At 39.4% G+C, this 25,502-nt stretch overlaps 1 protein-coding gene across 4 annotated transcripts; it reads left to right on the top strand.

The window, feature by feature from the left end:
* On the top strand, positions 1 to 25,399 carry susd2 (sushi domain containing 2). Of its 4 annotated transcripts, XM_054610079.1 has the most exons (15): positions 1 to 75; positions 856 to 1,054; positions 1,918 to 2,066; positions 2,441 to 2,780; positions 3,840 to 4,041; positions 4,699 to 4,784; positions 4,907 to 5,175; positions 6,597 to 6,740; positions 7,315 to 7,467; positions 8,258 to 8,509; positions 10,103 to 10,381; positions 11,115 to 11,291; positions 19,601 to 19,697; positions 22,837 to 22,890; positions 24,093 to 25,399. In XM_054610079.1, exons 1-14 carry the CDS (start codon positions 6 to 8, stop codon positions 22,853 to 22,855), a joined length of 2,436 nt encoding a protein of 811 aa, XP_054466054.1. In that variant the 5' UTR covers positions 1 to 5; the 3' UTR covers positions 22,856 to 22,890; positions 24,093 to 25,399. The 4 variants fall into 4 exon arrangements, with proteins under 4 accessions (XP_054466054.1, XP_054466055.1, XP_054466052.1 ...); XM_054610080.1 differs by lacking the exon at positions 24,093 to 25,399 and having other exon boundaries at positions 22,837 to 23,115; XM_054610077.1 differs by lacking the exons at positions 22,837 to 22,890; positions 24,093 to 25,399 and adding an exon at positions 21,374 to 22,513.
* The last annotated feature ends 103 nt before the right edge of the window (positions 25,400 to 25,502 follow it).

The following is a 25,502-nucleotide window of genomic DNA, read 5'->3' as shown; positions in this document are numbered from 1 at the left end:
TAAACATGAGAGCAGATTTGAGAGAGACCTTTTTTCTCTGTGGAATATTTCTGATGTGCTCATCTGAAACAGCTGGTAAGTCACTTTCAGAAGGTATTTTAGCGACTAAATATGAATATGAGCTGATGTTTGAATTAATTTGACTATTTTATTTAAACTTTTGTGTAGTGCAAAAAAAAATTGTAAACCCTTAATGACTTGTTGGCATTGTGTAGTATATCTAGATCACATTAATGCAATGTGATATGCTGGTTTAGGCAATGGTTACTCAAGTATTGTATGCTACTAAAGTACATTTTTGAGTACTTTGCTTGAGTTTTTCCTTTTTCTACTACTTTGTACTTCTCCTTCACTACTGTTCAGACATTAAAAAGCATTGCCTTATACTCCATTATATCTAAAAAAAAAAATAGTTTAAGTTACTTTGCAGATTCAGATTAATAAAAAATATATATAATCAACAAATACAGTAAAACAAGATGGGTTAAGATAACATAAGATAGTTAAGCTAGCAGTGTATTACGTTATTAAAATGAGCCAACAGTAATGTAAAAATGATATACACGTTAATGCATCAATAATGTATTATTCTGAAAGGGCCATTTTTTCACTTTTTGTACTTGAAGTATATTTTGATGCTAATACTTTTGTCATTTTACTTAAATAAAATTCTGTACTGTTTTTACATTGTGATATTGGGAACGCTACTTATTCCACCACTAGGGTCTATATTATATAAAGGTATATCCTATAGTTATAGGATATACCTTTCATAGATATATTACATTTTTTTGTGTAGTAAAAAGTATTAGGCTTCCTTGTTTAATTTTTTTTTTTTTTTTTTTTTTTTACCAGGTCAAACATGCAGGAGAAAGTGTGGAGATGTATTGGAGGAATGCTCCTGCCATGCAACCTGTGTTTCTTTGCTGAACTGCTGTGCAGACTACAATCAGTCCTGTTTCCAGGTGACGCCTCACTCCAGCTCCATGTTGGGTGGAAGAGCTCTCAGGATCCTCGGTTTGGCCCTTCATCCTGGTGGGCTCCTCGTCTGCAGGTCTGTGTCTACGTCAAGATCTAAATCTGGCATACATCCATCATGGGATTATTTCCATTAAGCATATACAGCATTTACTGTACAGCGCACATGTTTTGCCATAGGTTTTGTTTTTTGTGGTAGCCTTCGTGTACCATCTGTCTATTGGTAACTGGTATTTTAAATTCCAATCATTTTATCCTCAGAAAAACAGCAGACACTTCAGAAACAAAGATTTGCTTTCAGAAAAAAAAAACGTGGCAAAGAGATTTTTATTAGTGAGATTAACAATTAAAAAATCATGAAAAGAAAAAGCAAAATCATGCAACCAGGAGTTTCACCTGTTTTTCAGAACATTTGCAAACTTTGTAACAAACACTCTTTGTAGATGTTAAGCACAAAACATGTCAGTGGAGTAACTCGTTCATTGAAGTCACAAAACAAATAAATGCTGAAATGATGAATTTGATTAGAAAGTGTGCTGTTCATGTAAACTCCACACCTTCATAATGTTTCTGTATTTAAAGCAAATGGAAACGGGCTGTCTCTTCAAAGAAAAGATAATGGAGGCTTTGAAACGACACGTTTCTTTTTTCGATATTTCAGTAATCAAACGATTTCAATATATACAATAGTTTAGCCTTAATTTTATTTACTTTCAACTCATGATATGTTTCAGTGATTGACTCCCATTTAAAGCTGCAAATACCAACATGCGACTGACATATTTCTTTCTGAGTGTTCTTAATTGTTATGTTGTTTGAAAGTACTTGAAATAGTTACTCTACTGACCCAAATGTCAGAGTGTTTACAGAAGAGAAATGCTATTAAGGACAAAGTAGTAGTGTTGTGTAGCCAGCCAGGTTTTTCTGTTTCTGTCACAGATTCAAAGATGAGATTGAACATGAAGGATTTATTGATGCTGAAGGCCACGGCTACTGTGTCTCTCCTCTACTGTACGAGACGGGTTGGATAGCATTCACGGTCTCGACAGATGGAATACATTTCGACAGATCTGGAGAGTTCTTGTCAGGTATGTTATTGAAAAAGAGATATACGTGTACCTGAATCCATCATGTTGATTTAGAATCCATTATACATTTCTGATTCAGGATCAGTGAAACATTATCTAAAATTCTATTTTATAATTGGTGTTTAAGATGCCAATTTTAATAAGAAATGTTCTTAACAGTAAGCAGTAATTATAACTGCTGAAAAGCAACTATTTATACAACCGTAACTGTTTCATCAAGAGTTTTCATTGAGCAAATTGAGCAATTTATTGCAGTTATTTTCTCTTGTCTCTTCATATCTTTTTGACTTTGGATCAACAAAACATCTGGTTACACACAACAAAAAGTGTTACTTGTGTGTCCCCTTAATGTGTTCTGGCTTTCACTGTGCTAGTCAACCCCAGTAAAGCTGACCCTGCCTTTGAAGTCACCCTGGTGAATCGAACACAGTGGCAGTACTACGGCACGCTGAACGTGGCAGGGCGCCTTAAGATGACATGGAATAGCTCTTTGATCGGAGCAGAGAAGGTCGACATAGAGCTGTGGGGCTACAGAGAGTTCAGCGGGAGCGGATCGTACTCTCTGCAGGCCGAGCTGAGCTATCTGCACTCGCTCGGTAGGAATCTGCCCAACACCGGCGCCTTCAGCTTCCTCCCCGAGCCCTCAAAGGACTTCTCTGACTGGGAGTTGGGGAATATCCGCATCACTGCTAGTTCGTCGTCAGATGGAGCAAGGTATCCATGATACACGTCAAGCATTTTAGAAAATGTCCCACCTCCAATTGAAACTTACGCCGGTATTTGGATGATACCGGGAAAAACTGCATATTCAGTGTAATACTGCTAATTTTACAGCTGTTATCAATTAGCCAAATCCTAAAAGTTTTTCATTTATGTTCAGTGTATATTTATAAAGTATCAAAGAGTCTGTGTTGTTAAATCACTTAATGGAGAGGTGATCTGGATTCTCACATAAAATACAACATGCCTTACCTTCTGTATGAGGCGGCTGTGGCTCAGTGGGTTAAGCGGGCTGTCCTTTAACCCGAACGTTCGATTCCAGGCTCCTACTGTCTGCAAATCGAAGCGTCCTTGAGCGAGACCCAGCAGCCTACTGCTCGTAATAGGCTTAGAATGGGTTAAATGCAGAGGTCAAATTTCATGTATGTATTTGACAATAGTTTTCAGGTTTATGTTTAAGAAATAGCTTAAAGCTGAGGAAGGCAGTTATCTGGAAAAGGCTAAAAAAAACCACTAGAATTAAAATACCACAAGTTGAAGTTGTATACAGTGCTCCTCCTGCAGCTTCGCCCTCTCTCTCTGAAATCACCTTTGACCTGCAGAAGTGTAGTTTTCTATCAGACCACTTGAACAAATATTACAATATGCAGAACGGTTTTTATGTAAAAATGTGCCCAGTGATGCCCAAAAATATAATTGTTTACCCCAGCTTTAATGAGCAACAGCAGTATGTAGTGGTCAGACCACATCATTTATTGGATAAAAGTTAATCAACAACATTATTGTTTTGCAATTCATTGCTGGGTCCAGTTTCTCAAATGTGAGGATTTGCTTTTTTTCAGTGTTGCATATATGTAAAGTGAATATTTTTGGCTTTACCTGTCACCTCATGCTCTTCAAGAGTTTCTTTTTCTTCAACAATTTCCTGACATTTTTTTCAACTGTACCTTTAGACCATTTTCATCTCAGCCGTAGCTTGAATTTAACTCGTTTATATATATTTTAGGGAAGCTTTTTTTTTCCATAGTAGCCTGTATTGGTATTTGATTGCAGGCATGTGCAGGGGCTCTGGAGCGGAGGTCATGTCTTAGCCTGGCACCTGGAGCAGGCTTTCAGAGATGACTCAGCAGCCTGGGCCAAGACAAAGTGTCTGCAGTGGGACGTCCTGGAGAAGACGCTGCCCTTCTTCCTGGACGAGCTCATCGACTGTCCTTGCACTCTGGCACAGGCCCGAGCGGACACAGGCAGGTTTCATGTGAGTGCAATTCAATGACTCTGGTATTGTTATGTTATTTATATTTATATATAAATTATTTTAGTTCTTTCATTTGAAGAAGTAGTAAAAGTAGTAGCTATAGTAGCAATCATCAGTATTACTATAAGGAGTATATAATAACAGAGATGAAATCAGTAACTGTAGCTAAATAAAAGGAAGAAAAGAGGCATTTTAACAGCGTTATTGCCTTGGATGTCTTTTTTTAGAGAAAAAATATGAATGCAATATAATGATGTTTAAGGTAAATAAATGCTAATGTTAATTTAAGACCCAAGTTAAATATCAGACCAAGAATTGTGTCTTGAAAGGTTATGCACAGTTCCTGTTATACACCGTATTCAATGTTCAAGTCAGAGATAATGATAAATGATAAATTTAGAAAAGCAATTATATTTTTAAGGTCAAATTTGCATGGCAAATATTGTAAATAAATTCCAAGAATGATGTGAGCCACATTGTGATTTGTGAAGTAAATTTGGAAGTAAACAAAAGCACTGCAGTGAGTCAATTGCATAGTACGAGTGACTGTCAGGATTAATTCAGGGTTGATTCTGGAACCTAAATGTATTAATTGCCAAATAACATTCAATCACATTTGTTATTTTACTGAGATATTTATTCACCGTGTTTTTTCAGACTGACTATAGTTGTGACATTGAGAGGGGCAGTGTTTGCACTTATCACCCTGGTAGTGTCCACTGCGTCAGAGCCATTCAGGCCAGGTAGGAGTGACAAGAGGACAGCTCACGATTTTTTTTTTGGATTATTTTTTTTAACAAGTCAAAATAAAAGCATTTCTTCACTTTTGACTTCACTTACAGGATTTATTTTCTTATAATTCCAGCCCAAAGCATGGATCGGGTCAGCAGTGCTGCTATGACATCACAGGCTCTCTGGTGCTGACAGGAGACTCCATGGGTGGCAGCACCCCAGACAGGGCTCACGACTGGGGCTCGCCTCCATACAGGGAGCCACCGCGGGTGCCGGGTTACTCCCACTGGCTTTACGATGTCATGAGTTTCTACTACTGCTGCCTGTGGTCTGACCACTGCCACATCTACTTCAACCATCGGCCGTCTAGCGGTTGTCGCAACTACCAGCCCCCAAGAGCTGGTGAGAACATTCATATGTCCTATCAAGTGTGTTTATAGACTTGCTTTCAGAAAAGAAGACACAAAAAAGGATGAAAACTGATAATCAAGCGCAGAACCACAGCACACCAATGACGACGGCCCTAGTCAGACTCTTGGCCCCGTAAAGCGAGCCTCAGCAGCAGGCCTTTATTTTAAATGTCCTGTTCGTTGTACTATTCTTTGACACACCAGAGGGCAAACAAACAAAATGACAATACAGTGTAACCGGAAAAAAGCCATAACCTCTGCAATGCCGAGGAGGGATTGTGATTATCTGTTAACTCATACCTCATATTCATAGACTACTTTTATTGCCTTTGTACAAGCCCTGTAAAGAAACAATTATATTATTAAATGCATTATAATTATGAATATCTTGTAAACAAGTTGATTTGACTGCATAATATTAACTCAAATGTAGATTTTTAAAACCTGCTCTAAAGTAAACGAATCGGCCTTCTTTGTATAATTCCTAGACATGTAAATAGTGCTTTTATCAGTGAACTGTTTGTGACAGTATTGTGATCGCATGCGCCAAATTACTAAAATTTTCCTTTTACCTCTTGCTCTTAAAAAAAAAGAAAAAAGATACTATAAATGATAAAATTATAACTGCATGGTTTGTGGCCCAAACTGCTTTGGATTAGCCCTAAAGGGGTCATGTCTGTCAAGGGGAGACTCGTGGGTACCAATAGAAAACCTTTCCATTCTTGAATTGAAGGCACCACTTGTGTAACTTTGGAGCGTTATTTATTCTTCCCGACAAACTATCATGACATGTCTGGTACCAATGGATGCATTAGGGTTGTCTTGTTTTAAATGTTGCCAGTATCTTCACTCTAGCTTTAAAACTGAGCCTACCACAAACTCTGAAAGTTAGAATGTAGGTCTGAGTTTGAACAGATTTGTGTGTTCAACACTTGCTCAGCTATCTTGATACTTAAGGTCTGTGGTTTACAATTTTGAAATCTGAAAATTAAGGAATAGAAATCTATGGATAGTATATAGTTCCAAACATCCAACATCCAACATTTTATGTGAATATAGTGTCTTGATTCTGGTTTTGGTTGCTGAATTTGTAGTAAAACTGAGACTGCAAAAAGTACATCACAAACCGCCATAAATAGTTAATCTGTGTTTAACTCTACTCTGCAAATGGACGTTAGAGCAGCATGTAATACCAGATCAGCTTGCAGGAGAAGTAAATGGATTACAGACTGCGGCTGAGAGTGAATATGTGAAAATAAATATTAGATCATGCAATTGACTACCTGCTCTCCAGACACTGTAAACGTAACAATAAGACGCATACTGATACGAGAGGGAGAGATAAGCTGTGTACTGTTTGTGCCAAAATGTGTATTTGTATCAGTGATGTAGTTTTCTCTCTGCGCCTCACAGGTGTTGTCCTCGGGGATCCGCATTTCATAACGTTCGACGGCCTCAGCTACACTTTCAATGGCAAAGGAGAATTCCACCTTGTGTCTTCGCCCGACAGAGAGCTGAGTGTTCAGGCCAGAACAGAACCGGTGAAACTTAAGAACGGTGAGTTCGCATTTGATGTGAAAGCGCCGTCTGTGTCCCCTCTTTCATCCCCACGCTGCTACTGTAGCAGCTTTGTTCGGATGAAACTTGTTCCAGGACTTCTTCGGGAGATCACGTGTCTTTTTTTTAAACCAGTCACAAGATTGATTGCCTGCCTCTAGAGTTCACTCACACATAATGACCTTTGTATTTCTTGCTGCACGTTTTTGTCTTTTTTTGCTTGCACTTCCCCTTTGCACTCTTACTCTAAGATACGTTTTTTAAGGCTACTTCCTATATTTAACACTGTAACATAACAGCCTACTTCCTTAGTTCCCTCTTGTTTTCAGTCAGTCTTTATTGGGGTCAGATGTAGTGAAGAAGAACAGATGTCAGCTTCATTGTTTAGAATTCCCTCCAAGCTGTTACACAACACAACTGCAGATGGCCAGATGTCGTTAATATTCCCCTCATTATATCAGTAAAATCAAACTTGGTACTTGAGCAGTGGTAGGACCGTTCTTAATTTCAGAATACGTACTACATAGCCACGTTATCTATCTGTAAGAGTGTGATGTTTATGTCCACCATCAAGGTACGTTGGCCAAAGCCACATGGCTGTCATCAGTGGCTATGCAGGAGAAGACCTCTGATGTCATCGAGGTGCGTCTAGCGGAGGGCCAGCTTCAGGTGCTGAAGAACCAGAAGGTCCTACCTTTCACCGAGCAAAGATGGATGGACCTACAGGGTGAGACGATTCAGACACTCCTGGCAATTAGACGTCGTTAACTCTGGCAGCAGGGGATAGCTGTTTTGACCATTTAAAGAAGTTCATACCATGAAATACTGATTTCTGATGTCAGAAACAACTTGTCAATCTCCTCTGAACTAAGTTTTTTGTAATGTCTGGTAAAGATTAATATGGGGGAAGAAAAGCTTATCATTTATGATACTCTCAAGTTTTGATTCACGACTTCCTGTGCTGTTTTTTTTTTTTCACCATACACCAGGCATAAAAAAAGGATTTACCGTTTTCCTTTACAACCTTAGCTTATTCTCTTTGTACAGCAAAATGTTGCCCAATGTAGCCTTAACTGCAAAGACATCTGTGTATTGTAAAAGATATGTTTGAAGATTATAGTGTATTTCACTAGTTCTTGTTTTTAAGATTTTTGATATGTTTTCGATTGTTTGTACAATCTGTACGTAAGTACGTCCGGTCATTCTAGCTAACATGTAATCTCAGGAATGTTTTACGTACACAAAAAATCTTCCTTGACTCAAGGATGAACTGATTTTGATTTGGTGGTCAAATGTCAAGGTCACTGTGACCTCACAAAACATGTTTTGGTCATAACTCAGAATTCAGAATTCCTAATTATGACAATTTCCAACAAATGTCTAACATGATAAAGCGATGACATTTTGGACAGACTAGCTGGTGGAGGGATACAACCGGGAGGCTCTGATTTCTATTTACCATCTTTCATAAAATGCATATAAAGGATTACAATAAAAACCCAGTGTCTCTTTTCTAGGAGTGTTTGTGTTCGGGCCCTGCCCTCAGAACGTGACAGTAATCTTCCTCTCTGGAGTTGGAGTTGAGGTCCGTGTGCACGAAGGAGCCATGGCAGCGACCGTCCTGCTGCCGACAGAGTTTACCAACCGCACCCAGGGTCTCCTCGGTCTGATGAACTCTGACCCATCAGATGACCTGCTGACTCAGCGAGGAGAGATCATCTCCTCAGCCGACGCCACGCCGGAGGAAATCTTCACCTTTGGAGCTGGCTGTGAGTGCGAAGACTGTTAATGAATTTATGTTTGTGAAACAGCAAACATCATTCATATTGATCATATTAATCAGTTTTCACTCCAAAGCAGCATAAGGGAGAGAGATAATAGAGCTCTGGGAAAAACTACAAAACTACAAACTAACCAATATTTTACAATTTCTGCCTGTTCTGTTTGTTACATCTTAATATTAGACTTACTGATTTATGTCTTACATTTACATTTGCATCATAATCTTCTAGGTGGGCCCTTAGGCCATGAACATAAACAAATATAGGCATTTGGCCTGTTTAAACTTAACAGATTTAAATAGCATTATATTAAGTGGACAATTGGGACAGTCAGTAAATTAGAGTTTAAAAGTATTTGAGTATTATTAAGTACTATTTTAAATTTACTTTAATAGCGGCATATATAGAAATACTTGTTATATGTGGTTACGGCAATAAATTAATCTAATGTCAAACGTTAAACAGAGCTTAACTGGTTTTCTGGTCTAGTAACACTGATTTTCTTGCGGTTTTAAATTGGTTGAAAACCAGGCATTTACTATTGTTTGGCCTGTGACTACTTATATTTTTCTGTATACAGACCACAATCAAAAAAGGTTTGGCCACCCCTGGCCTTGAGAGGCATGTTGCATGTTAAGAAGGGCCGGAGCTGATTAGTGTTTCTATGATTTGCCAGTAATTACCCATCATTGTGTCTGTATTAATGACTACCACGTTTGGCTTATAACATTTGGGAAACGTTTTAAGAGCGCACAGGAAGAAAACAAGGCACATGTTTCGAGTTAGCGCAGCTTCAGTAGATTACAGAGATAGATAGCGGGCGCTGCGACCACACAGTGCAAGTGAAACCACTTCTCTGGAACACAGTCGGGGCCAGGCCGCACACATACATGATGATAATGTCTCGGCTTTAATTATAGCACAAATCCCTCAAATCGGGGCGGATAGCTGACTTTTCATGCGCTTGACCTTTTGACTGAAAGCATTTGCTTCAGTCTAAGTGTAGCAAACACCCATCTTAAGCTTGTGGGAACTGATAGATTAAATGCTGCTGATATTTCTGTATGCATCGAAGTCTGTGCCAAAAGAAAACCATGACAGCATGCTGTGTGTGTCCTGCATTACAGTTATGCTCTTATATCCAAATTATAGCGTGCCTCATATTCTCTCGTTTTCTGATACCATGTTTTAGAGAATAGGTAGTTTGAGCCAAGCAGTCTGATTGGTCAAACATATATGCTGCTCTGGCAAAAATACCATAATTGTTGCTCTGAAAACCCAATAAATTGGTTATTAGTCTCTCTGTTTACCCATTTTTAAAAATATATTCTTACATGTTCTTTGCTTAAACTACATTGATTAGAACTGTATCGATACTCCATGCATGTTTGTAACATAGATGTTGTATTGCAGTTAAGGATGTTTGTTTGATTTTGTATACTTCCGACATCAAAACTACAACTATTGACATTCATTTCAGTTGGTTTAGGATCAATCTGAAGCTTGTCATTAGCTTTTCTTACCAACAATCCAACATGGCTGCACAACGTTCCTAGTGTTTTGTTTTATTTTCATCCACAGGGAACATTTCAAAGAAGTCCTCCCTTTTCACATATGACTCAAAGTACCTCTTGGATACCTACTATTTCCCACCAAGCCACGACCCTGCTTTTGTTCCTGCCTTTGCCCTACCTGAGAGACCGGATGACCCTCTGGTGGCAGACATGTTGACAATGTGCTTTGGAGAAGGAGCCATGTTCTGTAAATATGATACGCTGACCACTCGGAGCCTCGCGATGGGAAACGCCACACTCGGGGCCTACCAAAATCACCAGGCCCTAATGGAAGCCCTGGAGCCAGGTAGAATACCATGTGAAACAAGACTTGTGTGTTATTGCCACAGTGCAACTTTACCATACATGTTTGTGCTGACATTGGTGTATCTCTAGCCATGAGAAAGTTAAAACAGGCCCTATTATGCTATTTTCCGGGTGCAATTTTTTTATCTCAAGTTACAGTTACAACATGTTTACATGCGTTAATGCTCATAATCCTCCTTGTTTTTCTCATCCTGGCTGTCCTGATTGCTCCTCCCTCCAGAAAGCAAAGTCTGCTCTGATTGGTAGCCCGCTCTGTTGTGATTGGTCAACGTTTCACATTTCAAAAAAACTCTTCCTCTGGAGCTCCAGCTCCATCTCTCTCTTTTGTTGTTTGAGGGCCAAACTAGCCGGAAGGAGTTTTATCTCACTTCTGTAACATTATGACCTCATAAAGTTACAGAAGTGAAGGAGAGAATTCAATGGAGTCGTTTCAGGAGTTCAGGAGCTTCTGAGGGGGAGGGTAACTCCTTTTAGGCGTGGACTTCAGGTTTTACACTCTACAGACCGTTTACATGTACAAAAATATATATGACACACTAAAGGAGAGGGGGAAAGTGGAAAAGCATAATAGGGCCACTTTAATGAAGTGAAAGAATACGTTTTGGAAGTTAATTATTTTTATACATCTGCATATCTTTCAAAAAACATTTGATTTTCTCACTAGTAAAGACTGCATAGAGTGTTAATATTGATTATTGTTACTGTTCTTTTAGTGGTGTCTTGTGGCTGGCTCCCCACACCCAGGAATGGGAAGAAGAATGGGACACATTACCTAGAGGGGAACACTCTGAGCTTCCTCTGCAACGGAGGCTTCATGCTGTACGGTTCAACAGAGCGGACTTGTCTGGATGATGGGACCTGGACTGGAGAGACACCATACTGTATAACAGGTGGGTTCTAATATGAAACAACCCGTTAAATGATATCTAGAAACCTTGGTGGTACATTCACAGATACTTTGACATCAGAATTTTAGGAGTCAGCTGCAGGATAGCATTCCATTCATGAGCTGTGTTTTTGGAAATCAAACCCCCGAGGACAACTGAGTATTTATCACGAATGAATTGAAAAGGATAATGTGAATTGATCATTTTAACAAACGTCCAAATCTACTTTATGTTGAACAAAAACAGGCACAGATTTCCAAACAGTCCCTTCATGGCAGCGTCATAACCATATGGCAATGACATCATTATTTTGAAAATAAAAGGCTGCAGGAAGGGCAGAAGTCTTCCATGACGCAATTTGAATTCGGTTAAACATGCGAAACCTTTATTTTTTCACTCTCTGTTGTCTGTTTTTTGCCTGTATCATTCTAATGTTATTCTCTCTGTTTTATTTAGCCGTGAAACAGTTTCCCACGATTGCTCTAGAAAGGCACTACATAAATAAAGTTACTCTACTTACTTTACTTTAATCACTGACTAACTCCTCACATGTTTCATATTCAGTATGACTGGCAGCGTCCTCCAATAAAGACCCGAGAGGGACTCTGGGAATCCTCTTCTTCTCATCCAGTCTCTTTGAAAGCAAAGATTCAATAGAGTCGGCTCTCGGTTGCTCATGCAGACCATTAGCTACAAAGCTATAAACGTCTGAACCTGGATTGGCTCGGCTTTCTGTTTGTAAATTAGAAGCACCTGGGTCCGTCTAATGGTTTCATTCATCATTCCAACTGTGAACCCTGAGAGTATTGTTGTAGTCCTTAAATGTCGCCATCAGGTGGCAGTATTTCCCACTAAATTTCCTAGTGTGACAGAGCAGATTAATACCTCTTTTTGTGCTATTGTGTAGTGTGAAGCAGCCTGGTTTTAGAAAACATTGAGACGTAAGTGGCACCAGCACAGAAAGATTAGATGAAAATACATCTTTATTCACTTAGTTGGGTAAAAATATAAAAATAACTCATACTCTCAGGTTTCAATCATTTCAAGGGGTTTGGCTTCATCGACTAAGTGAGGTGAGAGGAAGCAAATAAACAAAGCCACTTGACTTGTTGTCCACCTCTACTTGTATCCATTCATGGATTCCACCCCAGGCCTCCATCAGTTCCTTGTTAGAACTGCAAACAGAGACTTCCTCTTGATAGTAATCAGGGATGAATCAACTTCATATGGCAGATGTTCAGGTCCATGTATCAACTGGCTGGGTCACAGCTGGACACAATCGATCCTGAGTCCATCATTAGGAAAACATTTAAGTTTTCTAACTTGGTTATCCAGTGGAGCGCTGTTTAGAAATGTTTCTGATTAAGCCAGGTGATTGTTTTGTTTTTTTTCCTTTCAATTCTTCTTTTGCTTACCGCTCACAGTGACATTAAGTTTGGGCGCTATCTGTTTTTATGTATTATTTATACAGTATATGACTGTATGTGGTGACCAGGGGGCGGGGCTTGTCTTGGGATGTCACTTAATGACCAGCCCACCTTGGTGTTAATGCACCTTAAACTGGTTGCAACCCGCCATAAAACGGAAAAAGAAGAAGAAGAAGAAGAAGAAGAAGAAGAAGATAGTTCAACTTAAGAGGTTGAGCCGTAGACATTATATAAGAATTGGACATAGTGGTTGTGACGTTACCCACTGGTTTTGAAGCCTTGAATTCAACATTTTTGTCATCGCCATCTTGTTGTTTTTGTTTTTTTAAGCCAGTGAACGGAAGTGAGCATATTTTGACTGCAGAGGAGTGACGCTGTGGTAGAGACGCTGTATACGATTCTGGTAGCGACCTGTCAATCACAGGTTAGCCACGACCTTAAGCATGCCCTGCTTTATAGTCTATTTTACTCTAAATAGAACCATCATTTACTAAATGAACATCATGCTGTATTGAAGAAGACTTGAAACTATAGATCCAGACCATAAACTCGTGTTTACAATGTTTACTGAGGTAATAAATCAAGTTAAAGGTAGGGTTCATTTTCGGACCAGAGGAGTCGCCCCCTGCTGGCCAGTAGAGAGAATGCAAGTTTAAGACACTTCTGCATTGACTCCCCTTTACGGAACCGGACGTTACCGCCTGGCCAGAACCAAGTTGTTGTTAAACTTGAGACTAACCCCCTTTACTTTAACCAGCAGTAGGTGACAAGAAAGCCACAGGATTTGTTGCATTTACAAATAATGTACGCACACTGAACTGCTAGGTTCACAGCTATAACGTTACTGCTAACTTTATACTCGTCCCCTCTCTCTCACTCTCTCTCTCTCTCGACTGCACACTCGCTTATGGCACACAGCGGGAACCGACGGTGAACGGAGAAGATATGCGAATGTTCGTGGCAGACTGGAAGTTGATAAAATCATGTGGTTTGAAGAACACAGAACCTGAAACAGTTGGTCGCCATCTTTCTAAGCTCAGATGCTTTTACACCATGAAGGCCGACCACTATAGGCGCGTGTTCACATCAATACAGCAGTATAGAAAAAGGAGGAGTCTCTGTTTAGGACGGTATTGAAAATCACACTGATGGGATTTCCTGGTTTACTGAAATAACACTAAAGCCCAAGTGGTATGCATTCTGACAAAAAGCCAAACCTGCTGATGTTATTTCTTTGGCCTTACTGCAAGGACTAATGAAACAGAAAGTTTAAATGAGTGTTCAAGTGATAGAGTCTCACATGACACATTCACATGCATGTATAGAAAAAAAAGCTATTATACATTAAACATGTTGCACACACACACACACACACACACATACAAAGTTGGGCCTTTTTTTAAGCTATATGTGGCAACGATCACACTTTGCTGCAACACTCTCATTACACAAATCAGAGCTAACAACTGTCAACATGACCCGAGGGGCCTCGACGGCAGGTGTTGCATGAGCTGTTACCTCCACCATTCAGATGTGACCTCTAGCCATGTAAACAACACTAAATACAGGCCGAGCAGGAGACGCCCTGACGGGTCCCTCCTCCTCTCCTTTATATGAATCACTGCAGCACGGTGTGTAGGCTGAACTGTCAGAGAATTGCATGCGTTCATAGTTTAGATGAAAGCGGGCGGCGCTCAACAGCAAATGCCACTGCATCCAGTTTGACTTCTTCTCTGAGCCACTTTAATGAGCCGTCAGCAGAGGTGACACTAAGTCCCTTCCATTTAAAGTTGTTTTGCTCTATGAATGTCTTCCATCACTAAAAGCCCCACCTATTTGAGATGGATTATATCCTACTGCTGTACTTTTTTTATTTTTAAGCCGCTTAAGACAGGGTTGTGGTGTATTGTGATGATCTATGTTAACATAGGGTGGGGAGGGGGGGTAGAAAGACCTTGGGTTGTTTTTGATCTAAGCACAAACAGGGCCATGGGAGACTTGAGAAGGATAAGGTTATAGAGTTTACTAGCTCGGCTGCGCCTTGTCACGGTCTTCTGAAAAACAATAGCCCTGGTTGAGTATCAGATGCATACCAATAACAGGATCACCCCACCTTGATGGCATTATAATATTAATAGAGTTCCTTGCGTAGAGGAGAAGAAAGTGATTAAAGGAAAGGTGACAGCTGCCAAAGAGGCGTAGAGCGATTTCCACAGGAAAGAGTGACGCGGGCTGCAAAACAAAGCCTCACTCAATTTTTTTTTTCCGCCTGCGGTTCTCTTCTCAGATTCCCCTGAGATAAGGCCGTCGAGAGCCGAGAGAGAGAGAGACGGAGGTATTTTTTGTACTGAAATGCAGTTTACATAGAAAAAGGAGTTTGAGATGTTAGAGATGTTCTGATAGCATTTTTTCCTTAAGATGCCTAAACTTCAGCCGATACCAGTGGGTTAAAAAACAAAACATAAATATGTATATATATATATATATATATATATATATATATATATATATATATATATATATTATATATTATTATCAATATTTTACAGCTGTACAGTGTACTACTAATCCTGTATGAATGTGATATGATTGCTATCATTGTTGTTAAGCAGGCTCAGATTAAACCATTTGTAAAATACAAGAACCAATTAATACGGAGAGCGATTGCCATAGAGTTTTCTTTTTTTGTTATCCTGTTTGACAACCGTCATAACTTAAAAAGTACTTTAATAGATAAATTAAGCGTGATGACTCCTTAGTTGGCTACTCTCCTTCCATCATTGATTTCAGACGTAGCAATATGAGTGAGCCATCTTGATTCTCACTCATCTCTGTTGAGGGTTGCACATGTGCGGTACCGATGTGGAAGGATGTACGGATCGGGTTGTGAGTGATGCGCGTTGTTGACATTCCTGTGTAGCGTACATAAGCTGGTAAATAATATGATAACGCAGGGCTGGCTGTGCGACATGGATAAAATCAAATCGCACAATAGTTTTAACCCAATATTTGATATCAATATTGAGACGATATTGTAGAAGAATTCATCTCTATGATATAGAGTTTGATAAAAACATGCACAAATTTACATTCAGAGATGCGTTGAAGCTGAATGTAATTACAGCAGGCACATTTATGTTCCAGAGCTTCTGATGTGGAGACTTTATATTCATAAACTCCTCCAAAAGTGTCTGGGTGTAAAGCTCTGACCATAGAAGGAGTCAATAAGCCTGTTTAGACACAAGCAAATGTTTAAGTTGGCTACTACTACGGCTTTTTTTTTTTTTTTTTTTGAAGTGTGTTTATGCAACTGGGTGTTTTGTTCAGTTTGTACTTGGAACATTTGATGTCTGAAGTTTGTGATCTGACGCACGTTTCAAATTCCAAGAATACTTCCACCCATCACATTAAGTCAGACAGGGTGAGATGCACATATCAGATGACAACAGTAGCTTAGTGCAGAGACACACACACACACACACACACACACACACACACACACACACACACACACACACACACACACACACACACACACACACACACACACACACACACACACACACATACTGTTTGCAGCAGGGGAAATTAAGGAGAATTATTTTAAGATGATATCAGCTCTGTCAACAAAAAAAAGATGATAATCTTGACAAACTTCCAAGATTATGCTAGACTTTTGTAATCATCCAACCGAAAAACTCAGCCTGGTGTTGCCAACTATGTTTCAATGAAAGTAGCTTTCAGCACAAGCTCCAAAAATTGCTAAATCTAGCAAGAAAGTCGCCAAGTCAGTAACACTGACAGCCCGTCCCCTCAGGCCTCCCTCCGAATCCATTCCCGCTAAATTATCACTATGAATGTCAACAACGAACATGGCTGTTCTTGCATTTGATTTCTTTATTGCTGTCGGGATGCAATAAGTATTTCAACAAAAAAATATCTAAATAGATTTTGAAGAAAATGATCAACTCTGCATTTAAGAAATGCTATGTGAGAAGAATGTCGGCCTGTGGACGTGCTAGGGTTTAGAAATATCTGATTTGTATCATGTTTGTGAGAAGTTTTTTTAGTTTGTAACAAAATTGTAGCAAAATGTTAGCAATTTTCTCTTTTTGCATCCAAGTACAGATGACAGAGATGAAAGCATAGACGGTAAGAATCTAACAAGTTCAACTTGACGACGAGTTCGGCATTCTGATCTTTGCAATCTTGGATCTTTTGCCCGTTGCCATCTTGTTTTTTGCAACCAGGTGTGACTCGAGTGTACTATCGAATGCTGAAAATAACATTTTAGAGGCAACCAAAATGTTATAATTACGTTTCATGAACTGAAAAACATATGAAAGGATTCAAGTTCTGAGCCAAAAACCTATAATTTACTAATCATCATGCTGTATTTGGAAAAAACTTGAAACTAGCGATTGAGACCATAAACTCGTCTTCACAATGTTTACAAAGGTAGCAAATCAAGTGAGAAGTAGGTTGATTTTCTCATTGACTTTTATGCAATCGGACTTCTTTTAACAACCAGAGGAGTCGCCCCCTGATGGCCAGTATCGAGAATACAAGTTTAAGGCACTTCCGCACACAATCTTTCCGTCCAACCCCACGATGTCTGTCATGTGTTGATCCCCTCTCACTGGAAGTTTAATGGTCCAAAGTGGAGCTGTACTTTTTACTTTTCCATCAATAAAGGGTGAGGGGAGTAATTCCAGTCGAGTAATGAGATGGCTTTGTGATTTTGCGAGCAGAAAAAAAAGGGAAAAAGTTGAACATTATCACTGATAGACTGCCAGTCCTTCACATGATCCCCCTGCAATAAAACTCTGCAGCTTGTCGCACCGATGCCGATGGCTTCGGCGTCCAGCAGTTTGATGCCAGTGCTGCTGCATCCCAAGGCCTGGTCATTGGTAGCGAAACTGATTGGTTTAGAAAACTTCAGGGAACATTTGTACACGTGGGTGGTTATTTCACTTGACCACTGCATGCATGCGTCCTTTTGATGTTCCCAAGGCTGAAGACGTTTTAAAAGGAGCAGCACCTGCAGTGTTTACCTGACAAACATCTATCACACTTGACATAGTGCGTTCATGCGTTAGAGGATGACGGTACTCTGATAATAATCTTCCTCAGAATGTCTGAATACTTGCCTGCCTTTTATAAAAAAATTAAAAAAAAGAACTCCTGGCTCAGTTTACTGTATGAATTGACAAATAGATTGGAAAGCAGTTCACTGAACTTTCCAAGAGCCCGAGGGACATTTCAGATGTTTTAATTTGATCACAATAATACTAAAGCAAGTGTAGACAATGTTAAGGCAACTGGTGGGAAACAAATGGAAACAGTCCATCCAGCATTGTGCTGTTTATGTGTGTTCAAAGCCAATGTTTTATTTTGCACTGATACATTTTTATGATTATTGTATGTAGAAGTGGGTGGTGAAAATACAGAACATTTTATTTTATATTGCAATTATGATATACATCATAGATTTTTTCAACAATTCTGATATTCAGCTCAACTGATTTGGCCTGTTGGTGAAATAATCAGCCAATCAGAGTGTTGTGGGCAGAATTATAGATAAGACATCATCTTGCTATATACCTATAGCTACCTAATGAAAAATAGCAACAGTCGACAGGATGAGATTGTTGCAGCTTTTCAAATTGATTGTTAGTTGACTTGCAGGTATAACAACTTTTAAATCAATATCTAGCTCCTCCAGGTATTCGCTACCATCTTTCTGTGTAAACTGAAAATGGTGTTTGCAGGAGAAAAGAATACATCACAACTTCTGACTGTTTAGAGCAAAGCAGAACAAAATGAACAAAAAATTGGTAAACAGACAATGTTTCTCTGTTTGAACTTGGCTATGTAGTTCAATTTTCATTCTTCCTCGCCCAGAAACACCAGGCAAAATCTATGACGATTAGAAAATGTATACTGTATCATGTCTTATCGCAAAACCACACCTAATTATTTGATTGGTCTTTTTTATTGTGTACGTATCATTAGACTTTTGTTTACTTTCCTGGATTTGTCCCTCATCCACTATTCCACAGATACTGCCATGTTGAAGGTTTGTTGGTCAACTTCGTATAATTAAAGATAACTTGTGCTTAATGAGATCTATTTACGACAGAAAAGTGATGGTTAGATTGCCATGGACTAAAAGTGAAGGTGACATTATTTAACAATCACATCCGACCAAGCCGTACATTTAAACCTTTAAAATGAATATTTTACTACATTTATAAGGCCATATTACAGAAACTAAAAATAGGGTACATCACCCCTTTTAAAGCCTTTGCACCCTCATCCTGGGTGGAGCTGAGACGCAGAGATATTTCAAACTAAATTATTGTTTAATCATGCAAGATTTAAAAAAATAAAGGATTTAGGATCATTTGAGCAGTGACTTTACTTGTACACTGAGTTACGGATGCAAATTGCTGTTTTTTTTTTGAGTCTGTGGTCCTTTTTATGTGATTCTTTTTTTTTTATGTTTAATATCTTTTTTCTTACTTTTCCTGTTGTTTTTTTAGGTTTGTTATCTGTGTTTTTGTACTGTGAACCTTAACACAGACATCTTTGAGCCACACCTAGCTATGTGTCCGAACTGTAACACTCATCCTTACATGGGAGCTTCAACCACAGTCCTCTCCTGAGCAGCTCCACCTGATGCCTTGCACAGAGGGAGCCTGACTGTTGATTGATCTTCCCCTCATCATTTTCCCCTCATGCGTTCACTTCTAATGCTTCCCAGGTTGCCTATTGACTTTGTATTGAGCCAGATATTAAAAGCTGTTGGAGGACGGATGGATGGTGTAGAAGGATCAATGGCCGATAGCAGTGACTGATTGTTTGTTGTTATGATTTTCACAGATAATAACGTGGGGTTTGTGCTCGGCGCTGTTGGTTCCCTCTCAGCGCTGCTCACGATGGGAGTAATGGTCCACCTGCACAATAGGAAACAAAACAGGTGGGTCCACACATGATTCACTTCATGGAAAAATCAATGCCTCTATTCCACTGGTGCTACCAGATCCAATACAGGAAACAAGAAATATAAGAGAAAAACTTTGAAATCAGTTTTAGGATTTATAATGCCCTTTGCCATTTGTCTTTTTTAAAAATCTGATTGCTGCTGCAGATTCATTCTCTCAATTAAACAAATGCTGCATTCATAGGTAGTTTTTTATCAACCATCCGACACTGTAAATATCATCTTCTATCTACCTACAACATAAATATTGTTTAACTTCATCCACTTGACTTTCAGCTACTTTATCAGAAACCGTTGTATGTGTTTAGGCTGCAGCCTCTGTTTTCCAAAGTCAAACGAGATGGTTATCTCGCTGAGAAGTTGGAGATGTGCAGCCCGTCGCCTGCAGCTCTTCATCTACCAACTCGTTGAGGCCGGTCCGTCTTGCCAAAAACTACCGGCCGTCTTGTTTTGTAAACTCATTTTTGATGAACGAATGCGTTCACAATAAAAGCACCCCGTGTTTCATCAGTCCAGCATGTTTAATATAAAGCAGTAGGAAATGTTTCCATTAGCAGTACAGTGAGCAATATAGTTATTATAGTGCACAGTGAGGCTGACATCAATGTGATTAAATTACAATATGCATTGGATTACATATACATGCATTGAGTCCAGTAAATTCCTTATATGTATTTGATTGGCAGACAAGTTATTACATTATGTATATACATTGAATGCAAAAACATTTTAATATTTTAATAAATATGTATATATATTTATATATTTATATTTATTTATATTTTTATATATATATACACACAGTAGTATATATATATTATTTACATTTATTTATTTATATATATATATATAAATAAATGTAAATAATATTGTGATTCTGTGACTTGGGTGATTCCGAATTAACCCTTTAAAACACCAAAGTCACACAATAACTCAAACCAGCCGGTAGACCAGCAGCGCCCGTGTTCTGCGAGGTAAAATGTTTCTGTCAAAGGAGTCTGGTTGCTTTGATGAAAGCTTAGACAACGGCTTCAGTGCATTTATGTGGCTAAAACACATTTCGCTGCAGTACATTGCTTTGCTCCTGTGCCTGTACCGTCATCTGCTGTACGTAATACACTAACTATGGATAAGTCCCTCATACAACCTCAATTAAAAATTTGGAACATTCTTATGACTTAAAGGTGGGACTAAAACCGATTGTAGGATCAAACTAAAAACTTCCACTGTTCAGACAAACACTAAATAATGGCTTGTTGTTTTGTTTGGTAGGCCTCCAGCCGCAGCCGCCCATATATCTTTCATTCTGTCTGTGAATCGATAGATTATATGTTGGAAATAGGAAGCTCTTGTTATCTTGTGCAAACCGGTACATAGCTAGAGGTCTTCTTCTCCTGCTATTTCCTCCTAAGCAATGAATCCCACCTGCCCGTTTGAAGTCCGACATGTCCCAGCCTCTTAACCGTTACTCATGAAAGTTCTCTCTGATCTGATCAAACCAAATAAACCCATATACCCTATGGGATCATACTTAGAATTGCAGTCCAGAGACACAAGAGGCTAGCAGTTCTCCTCGGGCGTATACAAGCAAATTAAAGGCCCTGTTTTTATGGGCTCATAGACTTTATTTGGGCTTTCCCCCTCGCCAAAAGATGGATGTCAGGAGTCAAGAATCCCCCCCAAACTGCTGTGTTTTCAAGTCGTGAGGGCAAGAGGCGCGCACACCTGCCCTCCCCTGGAGCCTTGATCATGGGAGGCCAGGTGTAAAAAGAGACGGAGAGTGTCAAGAGGTCGGCAGATGTGATGGAGGTGATCTCACACACACACGGGCGACATGCCGGTACACATGCTAGTTATACAGGTGAGACGACACACACACACACAGAGACAGGAAACACACTGTGCATACAGTAGCCTAAATGTTTAAAGAGAAACCTTATACATTCTTTTAGTGTGAGTGGTCACACTGACATGCATGAACACACACGCACACACACACACACACACACACACACACACACACACACACACACACACACACACACAATCCCCTACCAACAAGTGCAGACACATTGATTCCTCCCAACATCAGAAGCATAGCAGGATGGAAGTAGCGGGGGTCTTACTGGATTTCAGATCATGTCTGGCTTGCGTGTCTGGGGGGAGAAGAAGCAGTGATACTACACAATTCTGTGTGTGCATATGTGTGTGTGTTTGTGTGTGTGACAGGTAGATAGCGAAGGCCTCCTGTGCCTCAGTAACCTGTGTCTCAGACTCAGACTTGCAGGGGTACTTTCCACATCTAGGGTTACTCCGCAGGTTTCAACAGGTCTGCTGGCAGCTCACCACAGGAGTAAGAAAGTCATTACACCATAAGATGTGAGTCTATTTGTGTGTGTGTGTGTGTGTGTGTGTGTGTGTGTGTGTGTGTGTGTGTGTGTGTGTGTGTGTGTGTGTGTGTGTGTGTGTGTGTGTGTGTGTGTGTGTGTGTGTGTGTGTATGTGTACCATCATGTCTGCTCCATTTCTGCTATGTGACACATCAAGAAGGGAGAGAAGGGGGTGGGGGATTTGTCTGAACCCGGTTAAGGGTTCGAAATGGATCGAAGGAGTGCGGGAGGAAGCACATTTGGCAAACTGCCTCAACACCAAATGCCTGAAAATCTCAACTAAATACGACGGGACTCCTCAAAGACAATGCAGCAGTCAACAAACTGTTCATGTAATCAGAACTGATTAGATGAACTGATCAAAATTTGAATTTCAAAAATGACTGTGACCTCACAAAACTCATTTCTGGCCATTTAGCACAATATTTTGCTAATTTAGTATTAAAATTTTTTCAAATTTCAAAACAGGATAAAATTATTAAGTGAAGACATTTTGGAAAATTCATGGATGTAAACTGCAACTTTAAGGGTTGGTGGAGGCAAACAACCACATGGGGGTATTTCTATTTTTTGGGGGGGCATTATGGCTCAGTGTTTTAGGAGATAATAAGTGAATTATTATTACAGTCAAAAGCCCCAATTGGACAGGATTAATACTACGATGGTGAGGTGGGTATCACCTTTTTTTCTCTCCTCCCTTGTCATTAAAGTTGTTTTTCTCTACAGCATTTCAGCTACTGGCTGATAAGCTGCGGGCAAACAACATGACCTTCATCACAGGTATGCTTGGTATCGTTTCCTTAAAATTAGTAACCGTTAAAAAATCTTTTTCCATTCCTCGTTTGTACTGGCCGTTAGGAGATTCTTTCCCAACGTGCCTCAAAGACATGGAGGACAAAATCCACAGTCCCCTCAGCAGAACTGAGATAGTCTAATCTTTTGGCACAAAATTCCTTCTTTGTGTTTCCCCGGAAAGTGAAACTTTATGAAACTTTCATGCCAATATAGCCACACGTAATTTAATTGAATTGTGTCCATGCTAAACTGAGGTAAGGGGGACTAATACTATAAAGGCAGTAACTTTTGGAAGATAACTAAAATGGCTGAAGCCCATTATTAGCTACTCTAATGGCACATTAGAAAGAAAAAAAAAGAACATCAAAACACCATAGTATGGTTTACATGTTGTACTACCTTGTCATTTACTAGTGCCTTTATCATTACAAGTGTAATAAATGTTATTTTTGCAGAGAGATAGGTCTGTAAATTTTGCTCCCCATCTCCTCCAATTGAATATGCTTTAGGAAGAGATCTTTTCACGGTCAGTATAGAGAGGAAGATCAATTACAACAACCAAGAACTCTTCAATGCCCATACTGTAATGTGAATTACATGTGAATGTCCAATATCAAAAAAAAGATATACCGTGTCTGATGAGATACAGTTTGACTAAAACGATTTAATCAAAACAGCCTCGTGGTCGCTGCTTGATCAAGCTCAAAGGACATCCTGAACTTGTTAAAAGCGCAAAGTAATGGACATTATGTCAAAAATACAAATATTGCGTGACTAGTTCAGATACCCTGGGAGGGCTCAGCGCATTTATGTCCCTGTTTTGCACCGTTAATGAAACACTATTAATAAGAGCAATAAAGTGCTGTTATTAAGAACCGAGTTGAGAATGATCCCTGCCCTGATGCAGGGTCACCAGACAATTTGCCTGCGGTCACTTTTGATTAAACAAGTGTTCCCCATTGCGACACATATTCAACTCCCATGAAGCAACAGGGCACGCAGACTGGATGGCAATGTCCCCAAAATAACTCTGGAAAGGTGAGGATAATCAGCTTTGAAATGAGAACAAAACTAAAAAAGAATGCTGGTGGTGTAAAAAAAAAAAAAAGAAGTTCCTTTTATTACCTGGTTGCCTTTTAATATGAATTCTTAAATTCTAAAATTGTTTCTTCTCTTGTATTTTTCAGAGAGAAAAAAGAGGACAAGATGTTGACTCAAGATCAAACCTGCTGACCCCCTCGGTGTTCTTTGGGATCATGGATCACACCGCTCCACAGTGAAACCTTTCCACTGTGCAGCCTGTGGCAACGAATGTGTTTAGAGCTTAGAGTTTGGAAATCATATTGTACATGTTGTTTATTAGGACCAGCAATCTTGTCTTGACCTGTTGACCTTATCAGGAAAAAAAAACTGAGGCGGCGAGTTAGGCTTTCAGCGTGTTACTTGGCCTCATGTTTTCCCTCTTGTTATGATTGGAAAACCTCCAGGTGGTGGCAAATGGTGGGTTAGGATTTTATAAAAAAAAGGGAAAAAAAAGCGTATTGTTTTTATATTCAAGTTTTTGCATGACTGGTCTTCCGATCTTTGCTAGAGAGAGAGAACTGTATAAATACTCCACAGCGATATCTACATGACGATCAACACTCCCTTCTCCTGTTTTAAAATAGGACCAGATGTGTTCATGTTCACGTCAGATGTGAAGCGAACCTGATCATCTTTTCGGTTGAAAGACTTTGAACCCATACACGGCCTTTGTGTGGGCTCACAGCCTTCAGTCAAATTAAGTTGTTTTGCTGAGTGACTGAGAAAGAAAAATCTGCAAATGTAACATAAAGGTCACGTAAAGGCTTTGCACTGTATCAACACTTGCTTTCTGAGTTTTCCCTTGTACGGCTACATATCTGTGTTTGAAGAGATGAATTGATCTAAAAAATGTTTTCATTCAAAATCAATGAAGGAATAATTAAAGTGGCCCTATTATGCTTTTCCACTTTTTCCCTCTTCTTTAGTGTGTTATATATAGTTTTGTACATGTAAAAGGTCTGTAGAGTGTAAAACCTGAAGTCCACGCCTAAAAGGAGTTACCCTCCCCCTCAGAAGCTCCTGAGCTCCTGAAACGGCTCCATTGAATTCTCTCCTTCACTTCTGTAACTTTATGAGGTCATAATGTAACTTTATGAGGTCACAATGTTACATCAGTGACGTAAAACTACTTCCTGTTAGTTTGGCCCTCAAACAACAAAAGAGAGACGGAGCTGAAGAGTTTTTTGAAATGTGAAACATTGACCAATCACAACAGAGCGGGCTAGCTGACCAATCAGAGCAGACTTTGCTTTCTGGAGGGAGGAGCAAGCGCTACAACGGAGTGAGAGAGGGTGAGAAGAGGTGCTACAGGACAGCCAGGATGAGAAAAACAAGGAGGATTATGAGCATTAACACATGTAAACATGTTGTAACTGTAACTTGAGATAAAAACATGCACCCGGAAAATAGCATAATAGGGCCTGTTTAAATGATTTAATATCCTGCGTAGTTTTTATTTTTAAACAAACTAGCTGTGTTTGTGTATGTTTAAAGCTCAAAAATAAAGAAACATC

The sequence above is a fragment of the Anoplopoma fimbria genome, chromosome 13, assembly GCF_027596085.1.
Source record: "Anoplopoma fimbria isolate UVic2021 breed Golden Eagle Sablefish chromosome 13, Afim_UVic_2022, whole genome shotgun sequence".
NCBI classification, from domain to species: domain Eukaryota; kingdom Metazoa; phylum Chordata; class Actinopteri; order Perciformes; family Anoplopomatidae; genus Anoplopoma; species Anoplopoma fimbria.
The sequence above is the reverse complement of the archived record's forward strand: the minus strand, read 5'-3'. Positions and strand labels throughout refer to the sequence as shown.